This window comes from Myxocyprinus asiaticus, chromosome 17 (assembly GCF_019703515.2).
Source record: "Myxocyprinus asiaticus isolate MX2 ecotype Aquarium Trade chromosome 17, UBuf_Myxa_2, whole genome shotgun sequence".
Classification (NCBI taxonomy): domain Eukaryota; kingdom Metazoa; phylum Chordata; class Actinopteri; order Cypriniformes; family Catostomidae; genus Myxocyprinus; species Myxocyprinus asiaticus.
Window position 1 is genome coordinate 40,213,654 of NC_059360.1, and position 27,773 is coordinate 40,241,426.

Genomic DNA, 27,773 nt, shown 5'->3' on the forward strand with positions numbered 1-27,773 from the left:
CATAATTTGAGAATGTCAATATGGGTTTTTCAATGACCAATTTTCAAATCTGTACATTTGGTCACCCCAGTCTTGATTGATACATTTTTGCTCTTAACATAATTTGGGAATCATTTTAATCAATATGTTTTGTTTTCAATGCTTGCTTCTCAAATTTATACTTTTGGTCTCCCAATCTAAAGTTCATTACTAAGTAGTAAACAAGTTTGATGGGAGGGACCCACTTGGATGTGTGTTGCATAGGAAATACAACCAAACAGAATGCAAAGAGAAATTGTTCTATCTTTACAGCAGAAAAACTGAAGTCTTTTAAACATTACATTGATTTTATTCCTAAATTTGCTACGTGTATGCTTCTATTGCACCACTGAAATGCTGTGTAATTGCAAAAAAAAAAAAAACACACACACATTGGGACTTACCTGAGCAAAGTAAAGGTTGAGCAGACACAGGGTGAAGAACTGCAGGCACACTGGAAAACAATACAGGAGCCAGAAAGGCAAAGGCTGCAGCTGGTTCGCCTGCACAACATTTTTAAAGTAGAACGAGAACAGCGTTGTCCTCAGAGCCGACCACAGCAAACAGAGAAAGAGAAAGACACTCTGGTAGCTGAAGCGTTTGTGTCCGTAGTGCAGAATGAGCCAGAGCTGCAGGTAAACAAACACGAAGAGCAGCGAGTACAGGACCGTGTAAAGCACCGTGAGCACGAGCTGCACGGAGGGGGGAACCGCAGCCTGAATCGGTTCGGCTGTTGAGGATGATGATGATGATGATTCCGTCCAAACACTGACACTGACCTGGTTTTCTAGAAAAAACAACATATCGACAAGATGCTGCAAGACGCCGACTTATCCAAAACGCTCTAACGTTTGCCTATGACTTCGTAACTGCCTTAAACATTTCATGTAGATGTTTTGAAATGATGAGGATTTGAGAAACGTCAAACTTAATTACAAATGGCATATGAGGTTAAAAAACATAACCGGCTACAGTCTGCACTAAGTTGGTGTATAAACTAATTATCGGATGTCTATAAACAAGATGTGGAAAAGAAAAGAGTTTTAAAAAAACAAGCAGAGTCCCCCAAATCTCTGCAAGGCAGCTTCCTTCGAGCAATGAAAAACCAACTCTGAAAAAAAAAAAAAGAAAAATGCGATTAAATGTAGGGAGCGATCAGCTGAGCAGAACTGCAGCTGGGGCCCCGCCTACTGACTAATGGAAAGAACGGCGGGGAGGCAACGCAGCTAAAGCCCCGCATACTGGCCAATGAGAAGAACAGCTGTTGCAGCACTGCCGCTCTGGCCCCGCCCACCGACCAATGGGAATAAACTGGAAACTGACGCGCTGATGCCGCCATATTGGCTTTCATGTTGAATAGTACGTGAAGGGAAATTTGTTGTTACCTTTGAGCCAAAATGACAGGCTTTTCAGAGAACGTTCCGATGAGCAATTGGAGCCCCGCCTACTTTTTGTAAACTAATAAATTAGGTGTGTTCGACTTGAACTGCAACTCGATTTACCGATCGGCGAAATTTGCCGGTTGCAGTCGGGGGAGGACTTGAAAAGAGAGCAGTCTTTATTATTATTGTTGCTTTAAACAGTACAACATGACAACAAAACAATCCAGTTGTGAACAAAGAAGAGAACTAAAAGTAAATGAAAATAAAAGAACATTCAGAAAGGTATATGGACAGAGTACAACATACATAAGGCTATAAATTATATAGTATACAAAGCATATAATATTAAGATTCAAAAGTGGATATTCAAGGCTTTATAAAAGTTTATACTCCTTTGGGCTTTTCTGTTTTTTATTTTTATTTTTATTTATTTTATGTTTTTTTTACTCCTGTTAATGTATTAAAATAATTATTTATTTATATTTTGAAGTGTTTTACATTTCTTTAATGACAATTTATTTGTCATTTTGTTTTATTTTGTTACAAAAAGCACATTTTAAATCAGTCTCCGTGGCAACGCGCTCAACAAGTCACGTGATAAGATGCATGGGTTGACTGTCTCAGACGCGGAGGCAACTGGGATTCGTCTTCCGCCACCCGGACTGAGGTGAATCACTATACGACCACGAGGACTTACAGTGCATTGGGAATTGGGCATTCCAAATTGGGAGAAAAAGGGGAAAAATCCCCCCAAAAAATAAAATAAAAATAGGTACAGTCAAAAAACATGTACAATGCTTTCAATTTCAATGTTACAAAAAGCACATTTTAAATCAGTATCTTTCCTAAATACTGCAAATAACCTGTTTACCAGGGTAAATTCTGTGAACAATCAAACAAGACCTCACGAATCATATTGATCACACAATATCGTCTTGTAAATTGAAAGGTTTTTTCCCAATTAATATTAATTTTAAAATAAAACTGACATAGTTAGTAGTTATGTGAAGTATGCCATTGCGAACTTAGCCCATGAAACACGTGTACTGGATACGTTGTGAGTCTGGCCAATCATGAATAAGCTGTGTCGTCATTCAGAGCTCCTGCAGCTGCTCTGGAGAAACTGCGCTGGCTGCGCCAGGCGGCTGCTCCTGAATCGCTCTCGCGGTACTTTGATGGAATATGTCACGGTGATGCGGCGATGGCGCCGTCTCAAGTTGGACAAAAATTCTAACCTACATGCACTGCTAGGCCTTTCGCGATTATTAAATAACCGTCTGATTGTGGTTATTTGATCTAACCGCGGTTATTTGAGGCAACCGCGATTATTGGGCATTCTAATTCCAATCGCATTTTAATGCCCAAATAAGGGAATTTTAAGAATATACTGTTTAAATGACATAAACGGCGCGTTTGTGTGTCATTCATTTGAACTCCAAGTCCAAGTGTCACTGAGCCGCACTGCAGAGGTCAACCAGTTCCTGTCCAGAAGAGCGCCTGAAGAGCTTCTCAAGCGCTCAGAATCAGAAACACAAGAGTTTGGCGTGCATCAGCAGAGCCTCGCGTCAAACTCCCGCGAAAACATAAACGAACAAGTATAAACTGTGATAGTGAACGCAAAGTGCTCCAATTTCACTTTAAACAATCGTGTAATGGCAAATGTGCCTGGTTCATGCACGCAGTGACACAGAGCCGCTTACTTTATTTCTGTGGAGTGATGAAATTATGAAGCAAAGGTTTTGCTTCATGAGAAATAAAGGCCCGTGGCTTTAATAAAATATCAGAGCATTAAAATAACGTGGGAAAGTGAAGAAATTAGGACAGCAATGTTTTACTAATTAATAATAATAATAATAATAATAATAATAATAATAATAATATATTATATATATATATATATATATATATATATATATATATATATATATATATATATATATATACACACACAGGCAGTACTGTGCAAAAGTCTTAGGCACATAAGATGTTTCACACAAACATTTGTCTTAAGATGGTCTTTTATATCTTCAGCTTTAGTGTGTCAATAGGAAATATAAATCTGAAACTCCCAAACGTTCCTTTTGCAAATAGAATAGAATAGAAGAACAGGGAGCCCTGCAACAGATGGCATGGCTCCCACATTACCACTGAAGTAATTTCATTTTCATGCGCATCGCGGTGGCTCGCCACTGTCTGGCTGCTCTAGCACCATGGACAGCACCAGCCTTCTACCAACAGGGTGTTAAGCTAGGTCAAGTTTTCAGAAGGAAAGTGCTGACCACAAATGCATCCAACACAGGTTGGGGCGTGGTGTGTAATGGACGCCCGACCTTCGACACCTGGACAGGTGCAAAACGGCCATGACATGTCAACCACCTAGAGGTTCTGGCAGTCTTTCTAGCTTTGAGAGCTTTTCATTTCGATATTGTGAATCACGAACCACATTATAGCGATTACGAGGAGGTTACCCCATGTGACTCTACCCTAGCAACCGGGCCAGTTTGGTTGCTTAGAGACCTGGCTGGAGTCACACAGCATGCCCTGGGATTCGAACTAGCGAACTCCAGGGGTGGTAGCCAGCGTCTTTACCACTGAGCTTCCCAGGCCCCCTAATTCGTACAGTTCTTAAGAGCGATTGGACACAGGGCTCGCTCCGTCTATGCTCAAAGTTTATGTGGTGATTATATCTGTGTATCACGCACCTGAAACCGGCCCCTCTATTGGAAAACATGATTTTATCATAATTCTTAGGGGGCGGGGCAGCTAAATCCCCCTCACCCGGCTACAGCCCTGACTTGGGACCTAACTTGGTCCTAAAAGTGCTCGCGGGGCCTCCCTTCAAGCCTCTGGACTAGGTTGAATTGCGTGTGCTTTAACTTAAGACCGCATCACTGCTGGCTTTGGCCTCAGTAATACGGGTTGGTGATTTGCAAGCACTGTCAGTTTTCAATTCATGTCTAGAGTTTGGTCCGGGTCTTTCAAAACCACTGTCAAACCCAGAAAAGTCTATATGCCTAAGATTATAACCACATCCTTCCGAGCGTAGGTGGTTCACCTTCAAGACTTTTTCCCTCCTCCATTTAATTCAGATGGGGAACAGTCCTGCATTTGTTATGCCCTTTGCGAGCGCTACACACATACGTTGAGCGCACACACTTATTCAGACTGTCTGACCAAATCTTTGTGTGCTTTGGAGGACGCACGAAAGGAATGTCCATCTCCAAGCAAAGACTTTCTCACTGGATTACGAGGATGCGAATTGCCCTATTGGTGTTAAAGTACACTCAACTAGAGGCATGGCATCTTCATGGGCATGGACGAACAGTGTGTCCTTACAAGACGTTATGTTTTGCAGCAGGATGGTCTTCTCAAAACACATTCGCAAGGTTTTACAACCTAGACATAACGTCTCTCTCAAAACATGTCCTCTCTGTCTAGAGCGCTTGTTATTTTATTGGCCAAATATATACTTATGCCCCTCTTTTTAAGTACGGGCTCCCTGTCACTTTACACAACTACCTGAATTCGGACTGTTGTGTTCCCAAAGTTACAGGCACTCCATTATAAATAAAATTCCTTTCTGAATGGGTTCGTGAGGGGGTTAATCCATACTATATGATCATAGTTCATATATATATTATGAGTCTTCCCCTTCTGGCTGACCATGAGGGTCATACACTTGCGGCATACTCATGTCGGTCGCTGTCCCGCGGGACTGCGGCATCATGTTTCTTCTCTGGAAGGTTATGTTGTGTAGTGTGGCGTGATGGGACTCTGTTCCCCATATGTGTTAGCTTAGTGGCACAATGTCAAGTGTACTGAGTCTTAAGGGAAAGTCTTGGTTACACATGTAACCTCGGCTCCCTGTGACGAGAGGAACATGACATTGCGTAAGTTGGCCGCACTAGAAGTTCTTTGAGGTGCGAGTGATGCGCTCTTTGTCCCTCAGTCAGAAAATTCTGAGGAATGGTGTTTGCGTGCCCGCTTTTATAGTGGACAGCTTTACGCCTAAAAGGGTGGGGCTCAAACACCATAGCCAATATTGCAATTGACATTATTGTAGAGAGGTTTCAACTAGGTCGTGTAGAAGGACACTGCCCATATGTGTCAGCTTAGTGATGCAATGTCTCGTTCCCCTCGTCTCAGGGAACCGAGGTTACATATGTAACCGAGAGATCTTTACTGGTGCCCTGCCTCTTATCCCTGCCGTTTCTTATTGGTGCTTATTTTGCATTTTGTCTCTCTGATTGGTGTTCAGCACACCATTAACCCCTCTTTGAAATTTCCGCCCATTTGATTGGGCAATATTTGCGCATGTTGTTTTTCTGTTTGAGGATGTAAACAGCTTTGCACTTTCAGTGGTTATATGTGTAACATGGTGCACTTTTCAAGATAAATCTTTTTTGTTTTTATATACTGACCTTTAAAAGTGCATGAAGAAATTAAGTTATGGCTTATGCGTTCAATAGCAGAGCACAGGCGAGCAGTTCTGATAGTGTTTGGATGTATTATTATCTGAGTTACCGTAGCCTTTCTGTCAGCTCAAACCAGTCTGGCCATTCTCTGTTGACCTTTCTCATCAACAAGCTGTTTCAGTCCACAGAACTGCCACTCACTGGATGTTTTTTGTTTTTGGCACCATTCTGTGTAAAGTCTAGAGACTGTTGTATGTGAAAATCCTAGGAGATCAGCAGTTACAGAAATACTCCAACACCAACAATCATGCCACGTTCGAAATCACTGAGATCACATTTTTCCCCTCATTCTGATGGTTGATGTGAACATTAACTGAAGCTCCTGACCTGTATCTGCATGATTTCATGCACTGCACTGCTGCCACATGATTGGCTGATTAGATAATTGCATATAATCGTTTATTTTTTTGGTAATGTTGTAAGAAGTTTATTTTGTTTTCTTAAACAACTTTGATCTTGCCATGAAAATAGCCTTTGATGCTAATATGGTCAGTGGATTTGAGATGCCATGTACACATATTTTATATACTGAATATATTTATATGATATATACTTGCTGGATGTTTTTAAAAAGGTTTCACCAGGAAAAATGTTAGAATTTTTATCAAATATCAAATTGAAAGAGCTTTTATTGTTGTTGTTGTTGTTGTTTTTTGTTTTTTGCAACGTTGAAAGAAGATTATTTGTTTATTGTTTATTTTGTTTTCTTAAATTACTTTGATCTTGCCATGAAAATAGCCTTTGACGCTAATATCATCAGTGTATTTGAGATGCCAGGCATACATATTTGATATATTATATACAGTACTGTGCAAAAGTTTTAGGCACTTGTGAAATGTTGCATAGTGAGGATGTCTTCAAAAATAATGACATAAATAGTTTTCATTTATCACTTAATGTCATACAAAGTCCAGTAAACATAAAAAAGCTAAATCAATATTCAGTGTGACCCCCTTTGCCTTTAAAACAGCCCCAATTCTCCTAGGTCACCTGGACACGGTTTTTCTTGGTTGTTGGCAGATTGGATTTTCCAAGCTTCTTGGAGAATTCACCACAGTTCTTCTATCTATTTAGGCTGTCTCAATTGCTTCTGTCTCTTTATATAATCTCCGACTGACTCGATTTTCAGTGGGGGCCATGACATCTGTTGCAGGGCTCCCTGTTCTTCTATTCTAATCTTTTCTGTTTGCAAAAGTAATGTTTGGGAGTCTAACATTTATATTTCCTATTGACACACTAAAGCTGAAGATATAAATAACCATCTTAAGACAAATGTTTTTGTGAAACATCACACACTGTATATCCAGGTACATATTTATATATATTTATATTATATATTATATATACTTGCAGGATGTTTTTAAAAAGGTTTCACCAGTAATTTTTTTTTTTATCTAATATCAAATTGAAAGAGCTTAGATTTTTTATTTATTTATTTGTTTGCAATGTGGTAAGAAGTTTGTTTATTGTTTATTTTGTTTCCTAAACTACTTTGATCTTGCCATGAAAATAGCCATTGTTGCTCAGTGGATTTGAAATGCCATGTATACATATTTTATAAATAAAATATATACATAATTATGAATGTTTATAATATATACTGTATACTTACAGGATTAAAAAAAAAAAACGTTTCACCAGGAAAATAAAATAGAATTTTTATAAAATATCAAATTTAAAGAGTTTATGTAGTGTTTTTTTTATTTTATTTTTTTTTATGTTGTAAGAAGTGTATTTGTTTGTTGTTTATTTTGTTTTTCTTAAACTACTTTGAGTACAAAAAATGAAAATAACCATGAAAATAGCCTTTGATGCTAATATGGCATTACAAATGTAAAAAATAAAAAAATTAAATATATAATTGCAGTCAATCCAACCATCAGACTGTTCATGGAGCAGCTAGAGATGCCTAGAAGACTATGGGATATCTGTTGCAAAGGTGAGCAAAAAGTAGTCATAATCATTTTGTACAAGTAAAATTGTTCAAAGGAAGCTATTGCAAGTTACTGCACAGGAGAAAAGCTAACGATGACAGCTTGACATTTTCCTTATTATTATGCATTTATTACAAAGCATTGATGACCAACCTGAATTACGACCAACCTGAAACTCTGTTTATAATCCAGAGGCTCTTAGCTCTTGAGAAGCTTTGAAATTGATACTGTATTTGACGTCAACGCATTTGTTTCTCATGTCCTGTTGTGAGTTCAGTTGAAGCTGTTTACTTATGATAACTTTTATAGTAGCATCAAGATCACTGCAGTTGAAGGATCATGACCTTGACCTTTGAATGTGACCCTTTGCCATCTGTTTAGTGTTGTCCTTTACAATAAGATTCGGTATGTGCACACACCAGCTGAGCTGCAACGCGTAGATAGCGCAGCCAAACAAAAGAGAGACGTTGTGGTCATTCACATTCAAGTGTTTGGCCTTCCAGGTGTTTGGCCTGCCAGGTATGATCTGTGAATATGCTTCTAATCTACAATAAACTTTCTTGTTTGTTGTGAAACAGTCAGTGTTGGGTAAATTACTTAAAAAAAAGGTAATCCTCTAATAATTTTTTTCTAAAATTGTAATCAGATTACTTAACTAATTACTTCATTGGAAAAGTAATCACATTACTAATTGCTTTACTTTTAAGTTACTTTCTAAAACACTTTTCTGCTCAACAAATTCAAAATAATGTCTGTATTTCTTTCTTGTTCATTGTTACACACAAGTCATACACTCAGCACCTCATATTTCTCCTTCACAATGACTCGTTACATGGCCATAATTCATGTATTCTACATAAATAATACATTAGAAATAAGCATAACCCTATAATGTACTTATAAGTATTCAAATTAATTGAAAGTCAGTAACTGTAATCTGAATACAAGTATTTCAAATGTAATGAATTACACTACTTTTATCTGACTAAAAAGTGATTAGATTACAGTAACTAACTACTTTGTAATTAGATTACACCCAACACTAGAAACAGTGTTATACAGTATATCAAAAAATGATTCATTTCTTTTCTGTTTTTCTTTTATCTGAATAGGGCATCTGGCTTTGTTTGAGGCAGCATTTGTGTATGCAACCAAGTACCAGTTTGTTCAGATGACTGGGGCTCCAGTCCTGAAACACATGGGGCAAGTGATATAATAATCTAAAGAGAAGACTGATGTGATTTCAATCCCTCTATAAGTGTTCAAAGTATAAAATAAACACAGAGATGTGATGCATGACATAAATCGTCATGGAGACAATGATGTAAACAATGGTCACAAGGCATTTACATTATTGTTTTAAATCTATTTAAACTACTTCTGTGAGGAAATACCGTCAACATACACACTTACATACAGCTTATGGAGGCGTCTCTAGTGGTGAGAAAAGTTATATTCACCTCAATGTTCCCATTCTGTATCTGTTCTCTCAGCCCCAAACCAAGCACCTTGACCAGGTCACCGCTCAAACTCTCGCCCTGCAGCTCCATGGGGAGGTCAGCGTAATGCTCATTCATAGGTACGAACTAGTGATGACAATAACAAACTATGAAGTGCCTAAAAGATTTGCATGTGTAGAGTAAGATTTGTAAAAGCGTAAATAAATTTACAAGCATGATAGAAAGATTTGTGAAAGCGCAAAGTAAGATATTTGAAAGCGTAAATCAAATTGCAAGTGTAAAGAAAATTGCATGTGCACAGAAAGTTTTGTAAAGGTGTAAATCAAGTTGCAAGCATAAGAAAAAAATAATTTGCACACTTGCAATTTGATTTATGCTTTCACAAATCTTACTCTGCGCATGCAAAACTTTCTGTCCCACTTCAAACTTCATTTACGCTTTTACAAATCTCACACAACTTTTTTAGGCACTATTTTACCTTCATAACAAACAAACACCTTGAAACAGCATTCACAATCCATTTAACCTCTGCAATGTGACAAACAGAACATTTAGTTGGAAATAATGGTTAACGAGTTACATTAACATTTGTCAATGCATCAGGTATCATGAAATAATTATTTTTTATTTTATTTATTTTTTTACTGCATTTTATTAATCTTGGCTTAATTTAATTTGAAAATGTATGCTATTGTTCATTGGCAGTTAAAAAATGCATTAACTAATATTAGCGTATACAACTTTTAAAGTAAAAAATGTATTACAGTATGTGAAAATTTACATCAAGCAATTAAAAGATTATTAAATGCTGTAAAAGTATTGTTTATATCATTGTTTGTTCACAAACTTATTGTAAAATGCTACCAAACAGTGCAGTCTGGGGCTTGATTTTATCCTTCTGGATTTTATTGGCAACATAGGGGGTGAAACATGTTGCAACATGATATTATTGGTTAATATTATTTTTCCCCACCCACATGGCCCCAGCAGAAAAGAAACATTTCGAAAGATAACGAAAACAAATTGTCCTTGCACTTCCATTGCGTGCTTCCATTGTGTAACATGCACAAATTAATAGTGCACAATAAGACCAGAGATATTTATTAGGAAATTAAACAGCCCATTTTAATTTCATGTCTTCTTGTTGGATTATGAAGCAATCCAAATGCAGCATCCATTACAACATCCCCAAACATAAAGTGCTTTCCAGGTCATGCATTAATACAGATCTTACTAGTCATTCAACACAGTTTCTTGTTTCTTTCTTCCTTCTCTTTTTTGGTTTTTTAGGGACTGTCCTGATGTTAAAACTCCACTGTAATAAAATGCTGCATAAAAGTAATCCATACAACTCCAGTGGTTAAATCCATGTCTTAAGAAGTGATATGATATTTGTAGGTCAGAAACAGATCAATATTTAAGTCCTTTTTTACTATAAATTTTCCTCCCTGCCCAGTAGATGATGATATGCATGAATAACGTGAATAGCCAAAAACAAAAGAAGAACTAGAAATGAAGAGCTCTTAGGAGGGCTGTTTGCAAGTGGAAATTTATAGGGAAAAAAAGGACTTAAATATTGATTTGTTTCTCACCCACACTTATAATATTGCTTTTGAAGATGTCGATTTAACCACTAGATTCTTGTGGATTACTTTATACTGCCTTTATATGCTATTTGAGCTTCAAAGACTTGCATTGCTTACAGAGCTGAGATCATCTTCTAAAAATCTTTATTTGTGTTCAGCAGAAAAAAGAAAGTCATACACATCTGGGATGGCATGAGGGTGAGGATATAATGAGAGAATTCTCACTTTGGAGTGAACTAAACCTTTCAGAACAATCTATCATGTAATGTCCACTTTTTTCCTCTAGGGGATGCTGTTTGATGGCTTTCATTCAATCATATAAAGAGGTGGATGGTGGTTTTGAAGGTAAAGCATTCCAATCATGTACAGATTATCTGATGTTTGTTGGCAGAGCATCAGAGATTTAGTTACTTTATTTTAAACAGTATATTTTCTGGTTTTAGCATCTAAAATAAAATTCTATTTGTGAAATGTATTTTTGAAAAGTGTGCTTGCGCTAGTTTTCTTTAAAATAATTGCCACTTGGATTTATATATTGTCATCTAATGGAATGACATTCATACATTTTTCAGGTGTGAGTAAAGTACAGTAGACTGTGGTGAATGGACTGATATATGCAGCGATCAGAACGTCACTTCTTTCCCTACCGTAATGATCTATCGCCCCATTGAGGCTGCTCAGTCTTACAGGGGTATGCTGGGAACCAAGAGCCTTCACAGGTTCATACTACTGTGAGTATGACGTCCCCCTCTACACACAAGGTCAAATCCTCAGGATATGTTTTAGGCTGTCACTCAAAATTAACCTGAAAGAGAGCTGTCTTTGGGTTAAATTAGAGGTCTGATAATTGAAGTGCTAGAGTCTTGTGACTCCGCTCTGACCTTCATTTGTACTGTACTGTACTGTATGTTCTGTATGTTTTTAATATGTGACTTTTTTTGTAATTAACATTTTTTATTGATTAAAAAAAAATACAACATAGAAAAACACAACACATACACACTGAATTAACATTTAACACCCACTAATATCCCTCCCCAATCACCAACCCCACCCTGCCCCCAACAAACACCCCTGTGGTCACATGAAATAATACACACATAAAAAATAAATAAATAAATAAAACAAATAATTAAAACAAATAAATATATAATAAACATTCATAATTAAACTAGACCTTTCTCTCCCCATCCCTTCCCCGAGAGTCCCCCAAAACCGCTTAATATTTACTCCATTTTCTAACAAACAATTCCCCAAACCCCAGCCTTCTACTTGCCACATCCTCGAAAGCTGCCACCCTACTCCGCACACCACTCCAGAAATGATGGCACTCCGTCCAACTTCCAACCCCTTAAAATAATTTGTCTGCCAATCATAATACTGGTCAAAACCCAGTTTTTTATATGTTTGTCGCCCAAATTTATGACCGCCCCATCGCCCAAAATACAAAGTCTAGGGCAAAGTAAATTCTGAGTGCCCAAAACGTCACACAAACAACTCTGAACCTTCAACCAAAAATCTTGGATCTTAACACACCCCCAAAAGACATGGGTTGTGACTTCTGATTGGCATCACCAGCAGGTGGGTGTGTCTTTAAGACCAAGCCTATACAATCTAGAGGGGGTCCAATAAAATCTATGTAAAATCTTGAATTGCATAAGGCGAACCCTTGCATTTCTAGATGCAGAAATTGACACTTTTTAGAATCCTAGCCCACACTCCCTCCTCCAATACCAAATTTAAATCTTTGAGAGAAGTTGAAGCTCCGTCCCCCAGACCCTGAATTAGCAGGGAGTAATACATCAGGGAGTCCTCATGACCTTTTCCAAAAGCAGTAATCACCTCGCCTAGAGTATCTGCTGCTTAAGGGGGTGTGTGCTACTCCCAAAAACAATACAGAGCAGGTGGTGAAGCTGTAAATACCTATAAAACTGAGATCTGGGAATCCCAAAATGTTGAACCAAATTCTCAAAAGATCTCAACACTCCACTCTCATACAGGTCGCAGAGTGTAGTAAACCCCCTCAGAATCCACTCTGACCAGCAGAAAGGGGACTTATTAATACACAATTTAGGGTTCAGCCATATGCTCGAGGCAACATTTAAATAAATGTCTGAATTAAACATTCTGGACACTTTTGTCCACACCGAGTGCAAATGCGAGATAACGGGGTGTGACTTAACTTCTCGGATTAGTTTGATAGAAAGGCTTTGCAATGGCAAAACAGGGGCAAGAGCTTCCTGTTCAATATAAAACCAGGGAGGGGCTCTCTCAGGTGGAAGTGACCTATGGGCCAAATGTCTGAGACTGAATGCATAATAATAAAACAAAATCTTGTGTAGGCCTAGCCCATCTTTGTCAATCGGCCTATGTAATTTGTTGAAATGCAATCTGGGACATTTACCATTCCAAATAAAGGTCTTCGCTATGTTATCAAATTGCTTGAAATAAGAGAGGGGGACATCTACAGGGAGAGACTGTAGCAGGTAGTTGAATTTTGGAATACAATTCATTTTAATAACATTAACCTTTCCAATCATAGATAAATGTAATGAAGCCCACCTGCCCACATCACTCGAAAACCTTTTTATTAAATGATCAAAATTAACTCTAAATAAATCAGACAAATTTGCTGGGAATAAAATGCCCAAATACTTAATGCCCTGTTTAGGCCACTGGAAGGCAACCAACTGGAAAGCTGTTACTGGGCAGTATGCTGTCAGAGCCAAAGCTTCAGATTTAGACCAATTGACTCTGTATCCCAATATCTTAGAAAAGGAATTAATAATTTTATGGAGGCAAGGCATAGATCTAATGGGGTCAGAGACGAATAATAATTTATCATCTGCATAAAGCTATGGCTTATGCGCCATACCTCCTGCCACCACCCCTGGAAAATCATCTTCCCTTGTTATCGCGACTGCTAATGGTTCCAGGGCAAGACAGAACAATAATGGGGAAAGAGGGCAACCCTGCCGGGTGCCCCTATCCAGAGTAAAATAATCTGAAATTAATCCATTTGTTTGTACCAACCACAGAGGATACTGAGGACCAGCTGGTCTCCATATGAACATTAATTTCAGCCTTTAACATTTGTTGAAATTCAGGATTTTGCAAAAGGGATACATTAAAGTGCCAACTATATGATTTCTTTTTCTCCGTATGTGGCAACACCTCTATACAATTACTCACCAGGGTGTGATCTGAGACTAAGATGTTTCCAATTGAGCAGTCAACAACAGATGAAATGAGGGACTTAGATATCTATATATATCTCTCTCTCTCTATATATATATATTCTAGAATAAATCTTATGGACTGATGAAATTTTTTTATAGTCCTTACCAGATGGGTTCAAAAGTCTCCAAATATCTGTAAGGCCAAGAGTTTTACACATCCTGAGAAGCGTCAATGTTGCTCTAGGGGACTTACACACTTTTGCTTCACTATGACCAAGGACTTAGTCCATCAAAAGATTAAAGTCTCCTCCCAATATTATATCATGAGGGGTGCCAGCGGCTTGCAACATCCCTTCAAGATCTATAAAAAAGCCCTGGTCATCAGTGTTAGGTGAGTAGATACTAGTCAAAATCAACCTTTGCCCCTGAATTTCTGCTAAAACAATAATGACTCTTCCTAATTTATCTTTCATCTGTTTGATACATTTGAACTGTAGATGTTTACTTATCAATGTAATGACTTCCCAGCTTTTACTTGTGCCAGCACTAAAGAAAATATGTCCACCCCATATCTTCCAGCCTCCTGCGGGGAAAGATGCGTTTTTTTGAAGAAACACTACATCATATTTCTTAAGTTTAAGAAAAGAAATAACCTTCCTTCTTTTTTATGGGGTGCCCCAACCCATTCACATTGTATGTGGAGAGAGATAATTCACTCATATTAACATTTGACATTTGACATATTAGAAAAAATAGATTGTGTGTCAAAAACAATATTATAAAGACCACATTCCAACATTAGTATAACAATCAAACCCCAAACTTCCCCCTGAACCAAAGAAACAGAAAAAAGAAAAACGTGCGCATTAACCCCACGCACGACAGCGCCAACCAGAGTCCATCCCTCTAAACTCGAAATGTCCATGAACGCCTACGAGAGTCCCCGCGACAACTTTGCCATCAGGTTGCTCAAATCCGGTGTTTCTATACAGATTTTTTTAAGATAGAATTACACAGCAAAAAATAGTCTATAAAACAAACTCCAGCCAATAAGCGGAATAAACACAAAAAACCATGTAGATTCATACACATAACTGTCCCGAAGGTGACAAGCACAAAAAATATATATAAATAAAACAAAAAAAAGTTCAGTTCTTCGGGCAGTCAAACGAATGTAAGCCAGCCCATTCAGCCAATAAATGAGTGCAACAAAAGAACCAATCACTCCAATGTCCTGCAAGAGATGTTCCACAAAACAAACTCCAACCAATAGGAGGCATAAGCACCAAAAACGTGCAGATTTATCCACAAGCTGTCCCGAAGAAATGATATTACACAAAACAAACTCCAGCCGCAAGGCGGAAACAGCACAAAAAGAAAAAGGCAGCCAGCTTCCTCGGGCAGTCAAGTGAATGTTCAGTGAGACAGGCCCACTAAACAGCAACATGAAAAACATCAAGTGGCTTACTCACTCCAATGTTTTTATGAAGGACAGTGCTTGCTGTGGGCATGTAAATTCTCTACGGCCATCCTTAGCATCTATTCTCAGTTTGGCCGGAAACATCAGAGCAAATGCGTTCTTCCATTGATGTAAGAGATTCTTGCATTCCCTGAATCGTTCACGTTTCTCTCTTGTCGAATTCGCAAAATCTGGGAACAAGAAAATGCTGTGGTTCTTTCAAGAAAGCTTTCCTTTACTCCTCACCTCTCGTAACACGAGATCTTTATCAGATGATCTCAGAAATTTGGCCAGAATTGATCAGGCCTGTCTCCCTCAGCCAATCTCCGAACCGGGACCCTGTGATCTCGCTCGATTTCCAGCTTATGGCCAGTTATGTCGAGCAGACTCGGGAAACGCTCGTCTAGGAATTTCACCATATCTCTGCCTTCCTCATGCTCAGGAATTCCAACAATTCGGATGTTGTTTCGTCGATTACGATTCTCCAAATCCTCCAGTTTTTCCCAAACGTGCTACAAGTCTGTCTTGGTCGCTAGCGGGTTAGCAGCTAATTCCATCTCCGATGACTCCAGATAATCGATCCGTTTCTTGACGTCCAACAATCTTGTAACCAGCTTAGAGAATTTAGTCTCCATGGAAGTGATCGATCGATGTATTACAGCCAGATCCTCCAAGTCTGCGACGACCTTTGCCAGCATTGCAGACATGCTTGCCAGTTGCCGCTGAATTTCTCCCGCCGCACCGTCCAAATTGAATCCCTGGTCTGCGGCCCTGTCTGGGGTATCAGCTTGAGCATGTAAGTGTCTTTTAATATCTCCAGAGCCCAAGGATTTTTAATTCTTTGATATATTGTCTTCATAAAACAGTTAAGAATCAGGGTGTATCGGGGGTCACGTGACGCCATGCAAGGAGCAGACGTGTGAGCGACAAGCTCTGCGCACTTTGCTGAATTTTTGATTATTTTCATGTTATAATCTGGTGAATTTTGAAATACCCAGTTACACATTTGTCCTTTGTTGCAAAACATGGCAAAGAAGTCAAAACCTTCGAGCTCTGGAGACATTAAAAGACACTTACGTGTTCAGGATGAAAGCCCCGACAGGCCTACAGACCGGGGACTCAATTTGGATGGCGCGGCAGGAGAGGAGATCCAGCGTCAGTTGTCCAACATGTCGGTGATGTTGACGAAGATTCTTGCTGACTTGGAGGATCTCGCTGTAATACGTCGATCGATTACGGCGATGGAAATAAAATTCTCTGAGTTAGGTACAAGAGTGACTGATGTTGAAAAACGAATCGATTTTCTGGAATCTTCGGAGAGGGAATTAACCGTTAATCCACCCGCGACCAAAGTTGATTTGGAACATCTTCTTTAAAAGCTTGAAGATCTTGAGAATAGAAGCCGCAGAAATAACGTCAGAATTGTTGGAATTCCGGAGCATGAGGAGGGCAGAGAAATGGTGAAATTCCTAGACGAGTTTCTCCCGAGTCTGCTCGACATGACAGGCCACAAGCTGGAAATTGAGCGAGCTCATAGAGTACCAGCTCATAGATCTGCTGAGGGAGACAGGCCCAGATCGATTCTGGCCAGATTTCTGAGATCAACCGATAAAGATCTTGTGTTGCGCCAGGCGAGGAGCAAAGGGAAGCTTTCTTGGAAGAACCATAATATTTTCTTGTTCCCGGACTTTGCGAGTTCGACGAGAGAAACGCGATCGGTTCAAGGAATGTAAGAAACTCTTACATCAGAAAAAGATCTTGTTTGCTCTGATGTTTCCGGCCAAACTGAGAATAGAAACGAAGGTCGGTCGCAAAGTATTTACATGTCCAAAACAGGCAATATCTTTTATAGAATCAATGTTTGAGTAAACTATTGGATGTTTCTCATGTGAGTGGGCCTGACTCGCTGTACTTACTCTTGAGGAAGCTGGGCGACATTTTGGTTTTTTTGCGTTGGCTCCGCCTAGCGGCTGGAGTTTGTTTTGTGAATAACACTTTTCCTTAAAGAAACTTTTGCATTGATGAAAGATTACTTTTGCATTGAAGTTCCCGGACAGTTTGAGAGTGGACACTACTTATGACAACAAAATATCTACATGCTCACACTAAGGATGTCTTTTATAAAGTTGACGGATTGAGTAAGTCATAGTATATACTTTTATGCAGCCTCCAAGTGAATTGACTCGACCATCCGGGGAACCGGGATGCCGGTTTTGTTTCTTTTTGTATTGGTTCCGCCTAGCGGCTGGAGCTTGTTCTATTGAATAACACTCCTTTGGAACAGCTGTGGATTAATCTGTTCGTTCTTCGTGCTTATGTAGTTTGTTTTGTTGAGTTTTTTTTTTTTTTTTTTTTTTACGAGACATTGGAATGATTACGTTATCCGCTGAACTCATAACAGCTGGCTCACTGAACATTCGTTTGTCTGTCCAAGGAATCTGATCAGTTTTATATCAGCTGGAATTTGTTTTGTGGATGATCACACCTTTGAGACAGTTCTGTGAATGAATATACACATTCTTTGTGTTCATTCTTCCTATTTGCTGGGTTTATTGTACAAAGTATTTTCTGTTATGTAATTTGTGAGGCAAAATTGAGCAATCCGATGGCAAAGTTGTTGTGGGGGCTTGTGGGCGTTCATGGACCTTTTGAGTTTAAAGGGATTGTTGCCGGTTGGTGCTTTTGTGCGTGGGGTTAATGTGCACGTTTTTCTTTTTTCTGTTTGTTTTGTTCGGGGGGATGTTCGGGGGTTGATTGTTTCACTAATGGCGAATGTGGTCTGTATAATATTATTTTTTATTATTATATCAATATGTCAAATGTTAATATGAGTGTACTATCTCTCTCCACATGGAATGTAAATGGGTTGGGGCACCCCATAAAAAGAAGGAAGGTTATTTCTTTTCTTAAATGTAAGAAATATGACATAGTGTTTCTTCAAGAAACACATCTCTCCCCACAGGAAGCTGAAAAATTTGGGAAGATATGGGGTGGACATGTTTTTTTTAGTGTTGGCTCAAGTAAGAGCAAGGGAGTCATTATATTGATTAATAAACATTTACAATTCAAATTTCTCAAACAGATTAAAGATAAATTAGGAAGAGTCATTATTGTGTTAGTTGAAATTCAAGGGCAAAAGTTGATTTTGGCTAATATTTACGCACCTAACGCTGATGATCAGGGCTTTTTTATAGATCTTGAAGGGATGTTGCAAGCTGCTGGCACCCCTCATGATATAATATTGGGAGGGGACTTTAATCTTTTGATGGACTCAGTCCTTGATCATAGTGAAGCAAAAGTGTGTAAGCCCCCTAGAGCATCATTGACGCTTCACAGGATGTGTAAAAATCTTGGTCTTACGGATATTTGGAAACTTTTGAACCCATCTGGTAGGGACTATACATTTTTTTCATCAGTCCATAAAATTTATTCTAGAATAGATTTTTTTTTATATCCAAATCCCTAATTTCATCTGTTGTGGATTGCTCAATTGGAAACATTTTAGTCTCAGATCACGCCCTGGTGAGTTTAGAGGTGTTGCCACATATAGAGAAAAAGAAATCATATAGTTGGCGCCTTAATGTGTCCCTTTTGCAAAATCCTGATTTCCAACAAATGTTAAAGACTGAAATCAATGTTTATACGGAGACCAACTGGTCCTCGGTATCCTCTGTAGGCATGGCTTGGGAGGCACTTAAGGCGGTTCTTAGGGGTCGTATCATACAGTATGCCTCATTCATCAAAAAATCCAATGCACAAGAACTTGTGGAGTTGGAAGAGAATATTAAAAGTGCTGAGGCAGAGCTGAAGCGCCGTATGTCAGCTGATGGCCTCAGAGAATTGACCCAATTGAAATATAGATATAATACTATTTTGTCACGGAAAGTGGAGTTTTGGTTATTCAGGGCAAGACAGTCATACTTTGAGTCGGGTGACAAAGCAGGAAAGCTTTTGGCTAGATATATAAAGCAGAGAGAGTCTTTTTCTATCATTCCCTCAGTGAAATCTGCTGGTTGTGAAATTTTTACTTCAGCCATTGATATTAATAATGCCTTTAAAGAGTTCTATATTGATCTTTATAGTTCCACGTCTTTGTCTACTGATGAAGATATTAGAAACTTTGTGGAACCATTAGAACTCCCTAAACTGATGATTGAACAAAAAAACTCTTGATTCTGAGATAACCTTGGAGGAGCTTGATGAGGTAATTAAGTCCTACCTACTGGCAAGGCTCCGGGGCCAGATGGTTTTGCCGCTGAATTTTTCAAATCTTATGCTACAGAACTGGCTCCACTTTTGTTCGAAGTTTATACTGAATCATTAAAGAATGGAAAGCTTCCGCCAACCATGACACAAGCCCGGATCAGTCTGATTCTTAAAAAAGACAAAGATCCAAGTGAGCGTAATAGTTACTGTCCAATCTCCCTGATCCAACTAGATGTAAAAATATTGTCAAAAATTCTGGCTAATCGATTAAGTAAAATTATGACATCTCTTATTCATATAGATCAGGTGGGGTTTATTAAGGGCCGTAGCTCTTCTGATAATATTAGGCGTCTCATCAATATTATGTGGTCAGTGGCGAATGATAAGTCTCCGGTCGCTGCCATCTCACTTGATGCCGAAAAGGCATTTGATATGGTAGAATGGGATTATCTTTTTAAGGTTTTGGAAATGTATGGGTTCGGAAATACTTTTATTGGATGGATTAAGTTACTTTATAGACACCCTGTAGCAGCGGTACAAACAAATGGATTAATTTCAGATTATTTTGCTTTGGACAGGGGAACTCGGCAGGGCTGCCCTCTTTCCCCATTATTGTTCTGTCTTGCCCTGGAACCATTAGCAGCCGCGATAAGAAAGGAGGATGATTTTCCTGGTGTGGTGGCGGGAGGTGTGGCGCATAAACTTCTGCTTTACGCAGAAGATATTTTATTATTTGTCTCTGAACCTACTAGATCTATGCCTTGCCTCCACAGAATTATTAATTCCTTTTCTAAATTCTCAGGATACAAAGTTAATTGGTCTAAATACGAAGCTTTGGCTCTGACAGCATACTGTCCAGTAACGGCTTTCCAGCTGGGCGCCTTCCAGTGGCCCAAACAGGGCATTAAGTATTTGGGGATTTTATTCCCAGCAAATTTATCTGATTTAGTTAGTGTTAATTTTGACCCTTTAATAAAAAGGTTTCCGAGCGATGTGGGCAGGTGGGCTTCATTACATTTATCGATGATTGGGAAGGTTAATGTTATTAAAATTAATTGTATTCCAAAATTTAACTACCTGCTACAGTCCCTACCTGTAGATGTCCCCCTCTCTTATTTCAAGCAATTCGATAGCATAGTGAAGTCCTTCATTTGGAATGGTAAACGTCCCAGATTGCATTTTAATAAGTTACATAGGCCGATTGACAAAGGTGGGCTAGGACTACCCAAGATTTTGTTTTATTACTATGCGTTCAGTCTCAGACATTTGGCTCATTGGTCACTTCCTCCTGAGAGAGCCCCTCCCTGGTTTGTTATTGAACAGGCAGTTCTTGCCCCTATTTCGCCATTACAAAGCATCTCTATCAAACTAATTGGAAAAGTTAAGTTACACCCTGTTATTTCGCATTTACACTCGGTATGGACTAAAGTGTCCATATTGTTTAAAGTGGACACTTATTTAAATGTTGCCTCGAGCATATGGCAGAACCCAAGATTGTGCATTGGCAAGTCCCCTTTCTGTTGGCAGGAGTGGATTGTGAGGGGGGTTGCTACACTCGGTGACCTATATGAAAGTGGTGTGTTGAGATCGTTTGAAAACTTGGTACAACGTTTTGGGATCCCCAGACCTCAGTTTTATAGGTATTTACAATTGCGCCAACTGCTTTGTACTATTTTTGGGAGTAGCACACACCCCCCTGAGGAGGCAGATGCTTTGGGAGAGGTGATTGCGGCTTTTGGAAAAGGTCATGAGGCAACAGTGTACTACTCCCTGTTAATTCAGAGTATGGGGGGTGGAGTTTTAACTTCTATTAAGAAAGTATGGGAGAAAGATTTGAATTTGGTATTGGAGGATGGAGTGTGGACTAAGATTCTGAAAAATGTCAAGTCTGCATCTAGAAATGCAAGGGTTCGGCTTATACAATTTAAGATTTTACAAAGATTTTATTGGACCCTCTCTAGATTATACAGGCTTGGTCTTAAAGACACACCCACATGCTGGCAATGCCAATCAGAAGTTGGAGACATAGCCCATGTTTTTTGGGGATGCGTTAAGATCCAAGATTTTTGGTTAAAGATTCAGAATTATTTGCGTGACATTCTGGACACTCATTTAACTTTGCCCCAGACTTTGCATTTTGGGCGATGGGGAAGTTATAAATTCGGGTGACAAATATATAAAAAATTGGGTTCTGACTAGCGTGATGATCGGTAGACAAATTATTTTAAGGGGATGGAAGTCAGACGGAGTGCCACCATTTCCAGAGTGGTGTGCGGAGATGGGGAGGGTGGCGGCTTATGAGAGGATGATAGATGGAAGGCTGGGGTGGGAGGACTTATTTTTCAGGAAATGGGGTAGGTATTTGGCAGTTTTGGAGGACTCTAGGGGAAGGGATGAGGAGGGAGATGTTTAGTTTAATTATGTATATTTATTATATATTTTATTTTTTATTTATTTTTATTTTTTATTTTATTGTTTGTGTGTGTGTATTATTTTATGTGACCACAGGGGTGTTCTTTGGGGTAGGGTGGGGTTGGTGTTTGGGGAGGGATATTAATGAGTGTTAAAAGTTAAATGTTGATTCGGTGTATATATGTTGTGTTTTTCTCTGTTGTGCTTTCTTTTTGAATCAATAAAAAATGTTAATTACAAAAAAGAATCAGGGTGTATCGAATCTCACCGGTTTATGACATTTAAAACTAGTAAAGTGCGCAGAGCTCGCCGTTCACAAGTCGCGACTTTTAATATGTGACTTTGAACAGATAGGAATGTTCCAGGTTCAATATTCCTTAAAATGTTTACTGAGACAGTTAAGTAGTATCTTTTCTGTAGAGCACCATTAAAAGTCAATCAATAGATGATCCCAAGACAACGGCTGAGTGGCAGTAAAAACTCTGACTAGATTCCCACCCTAAAAGCCAATATTCTTTCATCAAGAAACGTAACATTTGTGTTGTACTACCTAACCTCACTAAGGCACGGCTTATTAAAGGTGCACTCAGTAATATTTGTGTTTGTACAATATACATAAATTCTTATTTCCTTTGATTGCAGGAGTCAGATCTCCAGTCCTTACCTTTTCTCCTTTGAAATAAAAATTGTGCCTAGAAACTGCAATGGCAAGATATGAAGCCTGTGTGTAAGCGCAGATTCATTTCACATGCAAAGACGTCATTTACATGAAAGTCTTAAAGGCATAGCAGCCTATTTAATTCTAATGGTCAAAGACAGGGTGGAAATGAACGTGAGAAAGTGAATAATTACTATTTTGGGTGCAAAAACTCTTGACTAACATTATAAGTGTACCTCAAGGGAAAGATATTAACTGATTAAAATTATGTTTAAATGTTATATCACTAATTTCATTTGTTATTAGCTTTAATGAGCACCAAAATGTCTTTTATTTGTGCAGCATACTGTGTATTCTGTAACTTGATGCATCTGACAGCTTGGTACATATGCACAGGGATTTATTAATATTTTGTTCTTTATGTCTTAGGTGTGACATCTTTCAGAGAAACTGCAAAACTCTTCAGGGGAGAGGCAATTGTTGGCCTATTTGCACACAAAGATGCGGAAAAATGGTATCTGATAGAGTTCTGTGATATATCCTCAACTATTCTTATAATGCAGTATATATTCGATTATGTCTTGCAATCAAAAAGATTGTAAATGCGATTAAGCAACTGCTGATAACAAGAAGATACGTGTGTGGATTTTTCAGTCTAGTGTAAGAAAAGAAGTTGGGATCAGGCTGGAGGGAATGCCTGTGAACTTGCCTGCTTTGCTGGTGTCCCGTGGCCCTGGAGTTCCTCACCATGCCTATTCTCTCCTATCATCTTCCTCACTGAAAGATCTAGTCGCAATCGCACAGAGGGTGGAGCTGGATCATTTTGTAAGTTATTTTAAATATTGGGTGTCCATTATTATTATTGGAATCATGTGTGTTTTACTGGAATTTAAAGGGATAGTTCCCCAAAAATGAACATTCTCTCATAGCTGACTCACTTTCAGGCCATCCCAGATGTGTAAGACTTTATTTCTTCTGCTGAACACAAAGATTTTTAGAAGTATATCTCAGCTCTGTAGGTCCATACAATGCAAGTGAATGGTGGCCAGAACTTTGAAGCTCAAAAAATTACATAAAGGCAGCATAAAAGTAATCTATATGACTCCAGGGATTTAATATGTTTTCTGTAGAAAAAGGAAAGTCATACACATCTGGGATGGTATGAGGGTGAGTATATGATGAGAAAATGTTAATTTTTGGTTGAACTATTTTTTTAAGGCAGGGGTCGGGAACCTTTTTTCAGGAGCCAATTTTTTAAATTTTTGGCTGATAAATTTTTTCAAAAGAGCCATAGCAAAAATGAATACTGAAAAACTATTTTCAAAAAACAAAATTTTTCAGTAAAATAAAATGTTTATAGTGCCCATAGACTACTCAAAATCACAAAAACAAACAAATATGCAACAATTAAAAGTAACATGTTGCAATATGGAATTCAAATCAAATCCCTTTATTGTCACTCAACCAGGGGGCAGTGGTAGCTCAGCGGTTAAGGCTCTGGGTTACTGATCAGAAGGTCGGGGGTTCAAGATGCCACTGTTGGGCCCTTGAGCAAGGCCCTTGACCCTATCTGCTCCAGGGGTGCCGTATCATGGCTGACCCTGCACTCTGACCCCAGCCTAGCTGCGATATGTGAAAAAGAAGAATTTCACTGTATATGTGCAAATGTATAATGTGTGATAAATAAATAAAATTATAAATTAATTATAAATGTATTATTATACACAAGTGCAACAGTGGGTGAAAGTCATGGGTGCAGTTCCAAGCAACGTAGCAGTATGACAATTATAATAAACATCTGATTTACACATAACACAGTTTACACATCTGTTACACAACACAATATACACCTAATAATATAATATAATTTTGACTGTTTTTATATAATAAAATATAATAATGTTTTTTTCAAGCTCGTGTCTTGTGTCTAACATGTGTCACTCCGAGATGTCTTACAGTTCACCCTGTTGCGGGTAGATGAGCAAAATTACCCATGCATGAAATACCTGCATTTGGTTCTTAAAAATATAATCACACATGTTTCTTCAAACACGCGTCTTTGTGTCTAATTTCTTGTTATATATCACTCTGAGACATCTTACAGGTTGTCCTCCACAGTGGCTGGTAAATCAGCAAAATTACCCACCACTGCGCATGAAAAATCCACATTTACTGGGTGATAATTTCAAACCTTGTTCACCAGGAGTAGGCTGTACGACAAATTCATGAGAAAGGAAATCAAAACAGTGTCAATGACTTCGGGCTTTGCAATCGCACCCACACTTTCTGCAGGAAAATTATCTCTAGAAAGTTTTAAACGATCATGTGTTGGTGAATGGTGAGACACCCGGCGAGCCACTTGATTTTTAACAAAGAGCCACTTGTGGCTCCACTTCCTGCTTTGGTGGTGCCACAGTTGGGCATTTGAGGACAGGTGTTCCTTTTCCTCTCAGAGCACCCCCTAATAGCAAAGAGTATCCTGCAGTGGCTTCGTGGAGTTGACAATGGACAAGGGACAGCCAGCAGGTGAGCCTTAATTGTGTTCTGTAGCTTTTAAAGGGATAGTTCTTCCAAAAATTTAAATTCTGTAATTATTTACTCACCCTCATGTCCCTCCAAACCCATATGACTTTCTTACTTCTGCAGAACACAAAAGGAGATATTTTAAAATTTCCCTACAAAAGCAGTTGATAGTGACTCACTTTAAAGCTCAAAAACACCAAAAAGTGTATGGCATCTGAAGGCATATGATCATTTTCTATGTTGAATAGACTAAAAATGTAAGTCATTCCAATATGGCAACACGTCTCGTTACCAAACATCACAATATCATAACAAAAGAACCAGTGAGTTTTGATGTTAGTGATGTGTCGACCTATTTGATTCACAGAGTTTATTAATGATTTGATTTTAGAGTGAATAACAACTTAAATTTCGGTCTCTTCATCATACAAAGTGATTGTATGTCTTCAGGAGACATGGAATGTGACGCTCGAATCGCATGGAATACATTTATGAAACATTTGGGTGCTTTTTTTTAGAATCACTATCCACTGCTATTGTATGAAAGAAAGTCATATGGGATTAGAACAACATGAGTGTGAGAGTAAAAAATGAGAAGAATTTTCTTTTTTAAGTGAGCTTTTATTTTAATTCTCTTAATATCATATGTCTAATGCATCTGTAACAGTTTATAAACATTAACTGGTTCTGAATGTCTGTTATAATGCAACAATGTATAATGTTTCTTACACGCCTTTTGTGCCAAGAATCAGTCATTGCACATCCCTAAAAAAAGCTGGCAGAAAGCACACAGACATGCACAAATATTTATGAGATCACACCCTGCCCATTCACAATCTCTTCAAAAAAAATTCCCAGCAAATACAATCACCATTGTTGCTTGCGGTAAAAACAGACCCAATCTCTCATATTTAGCACTCAGCTTTGTTGATACCCTTCCAAATTGTGCTCTCGCTCAGATCTCCCCAAAGACCATCGGCTCCATTCCACTGATGGTGTCTGAGCAGCTCTTGCTTTTGTCAGCGTCAAAACCTGGACCCACTTCTCAGCTTCTCCCATCTGCTTCCTATGAAACCAAGAGGAAACTGTATCCCTTAATTGTGTCTGATTGTTACGAGTTATTTCCCTGAAACCTTCTGTTTGACTCTTGGGACCTGAGGACTTTGTTTTTGGCTCGTCATACCAGCTTTTTGCACTTCGGAAAAATGGCTTCATCCATCTGTCAAAATGGGTGTTTTCCAAGAATGGATGAAGCACTTTGTGCATCATAAGATATTTATTACGTATCATACACCAGTTTGATGCAGAGGAAATACAATTGTCTACACATCAGATGAATTTCATCCTTAAAGCTTTAGTGTAATTGTAATGAAACGTCCTTTAGCTGAGAGTCACAGTATAAGTTCCTGGTTCGTGAGTAGTGGTTGTCACGTTTATGTGTTTTGTTCATGTTTTCATGTCTTATTTTGAAGTTTCATTGTTTATTTCCTATTCCTGTTTCATTGCCATGTCATGTGATCTGTTCCCTCATGTGATTCACTCTTATTCCATGTGTTTTGTTCTCACTGGTTTGTGTTCACGAGTCTTGTTATCTTGTTATTAGTTCTGTTATGTCATTGGTTCATGTGGTTCATGTTTCATTGTCTTGTAATCAGTTCTATATTTTCATTGGTTTTCTTGTTAACTTGTTTACCTAGTCTGTGTATTTATAGCCCTCATGTTCTCTAGTCCTGTGTTGAGTTTTGTAGTTGTAATGTTGGTTCATGGTTTGTTCCTGGTTATGGGTTCTTACATTTAATCATAGTCGAGTCATAGTGCATGTTTTGTTTTGTTGCGTTCATGTTTCCTTGATTCATGTTTTTGGATTTATTGCACTTTCTAAAATAAAACTGCACTTGGGTTCTCACTTCATCATCACCTCGTCCATTCCTCTCTTCAACCTGTCCTGCCTTCCCCAAATCATGCAAGTTTATCCTAACACAGTAGTGGGGAGAACACAATGGTTGTTTCCTCTCCTCTATATGGCCACTTGGTTTTTATTAGGCTGTTTGTATAATTGTGTATGAGACCATGTTAAGTGTTTTGGTTTCTTTGTAGCCCTGCAACTGTGACAGGGCTATAGTGTAATCTTAATCATTACACATCCATAGGTTTGGACTACTCTTGTGTGATCAGAAAGAATTCAATCTCTGAGTGCAAACAAGACTTAAATTATTTAATATCAGCCTTGAAATATGAATTGGCAATGTGTGTCTGTGTCTTTCTGTATTATCACCACATTAAAGCTACACTAGTTCACATGCTCCATGTTGTGCAAGGACGCTCATGTGGACCACAAGAATTCGAATCTTGCAACATTTCCGTATCCTGTTCCCCAGGCTTCTCCACCGAGTTTCCTATCTCCTTTCTCCACTGTCCTTGTAAATAAAAGTGCCATTAAAAAAAAAAAAAAAAAAAAACACCCTGTTGTGCAGTGGTTCT

General features: G+C 38.5%; 1 protein-coding gene and 1 pseudogene across 1 annotated transcript in view; one reads left to right on the top strand and one right to left on the bottom strand.

Moving 5' to 3' along the window:
- Nucleotides 1-1,143, bottom strand: part of LOC127455440 (G protein-coupled receptor 137Ba-like) — a 29,204-nt gene extending 28,061 nt beyond the window's left edge. Inside the window, exon 1 of the mRNA XM_051723353.1 lies at nucleotides 423-1,143. Within this exon, the coding sequence (XP_051579313.1) occupies nucleotides 423-821 (399 nt within the window). The 5' untranslated portion in view covers nucleotides 822-1,143. The remainder of the gene's footprint in view (nucleotides 1-422) is intronic.
- A 1,330-nt stretch (nucleotides 1,144-2,473) lies between these two features.
- LOC127454983 (uncharacterized) lies at nucleotides 2,474-26,422 on the top strand (annotated as a pseudogene).
- The last annotated feature ends 1,351 nt before the right edge of the window (nucleotides 26,423-27,773 follow it).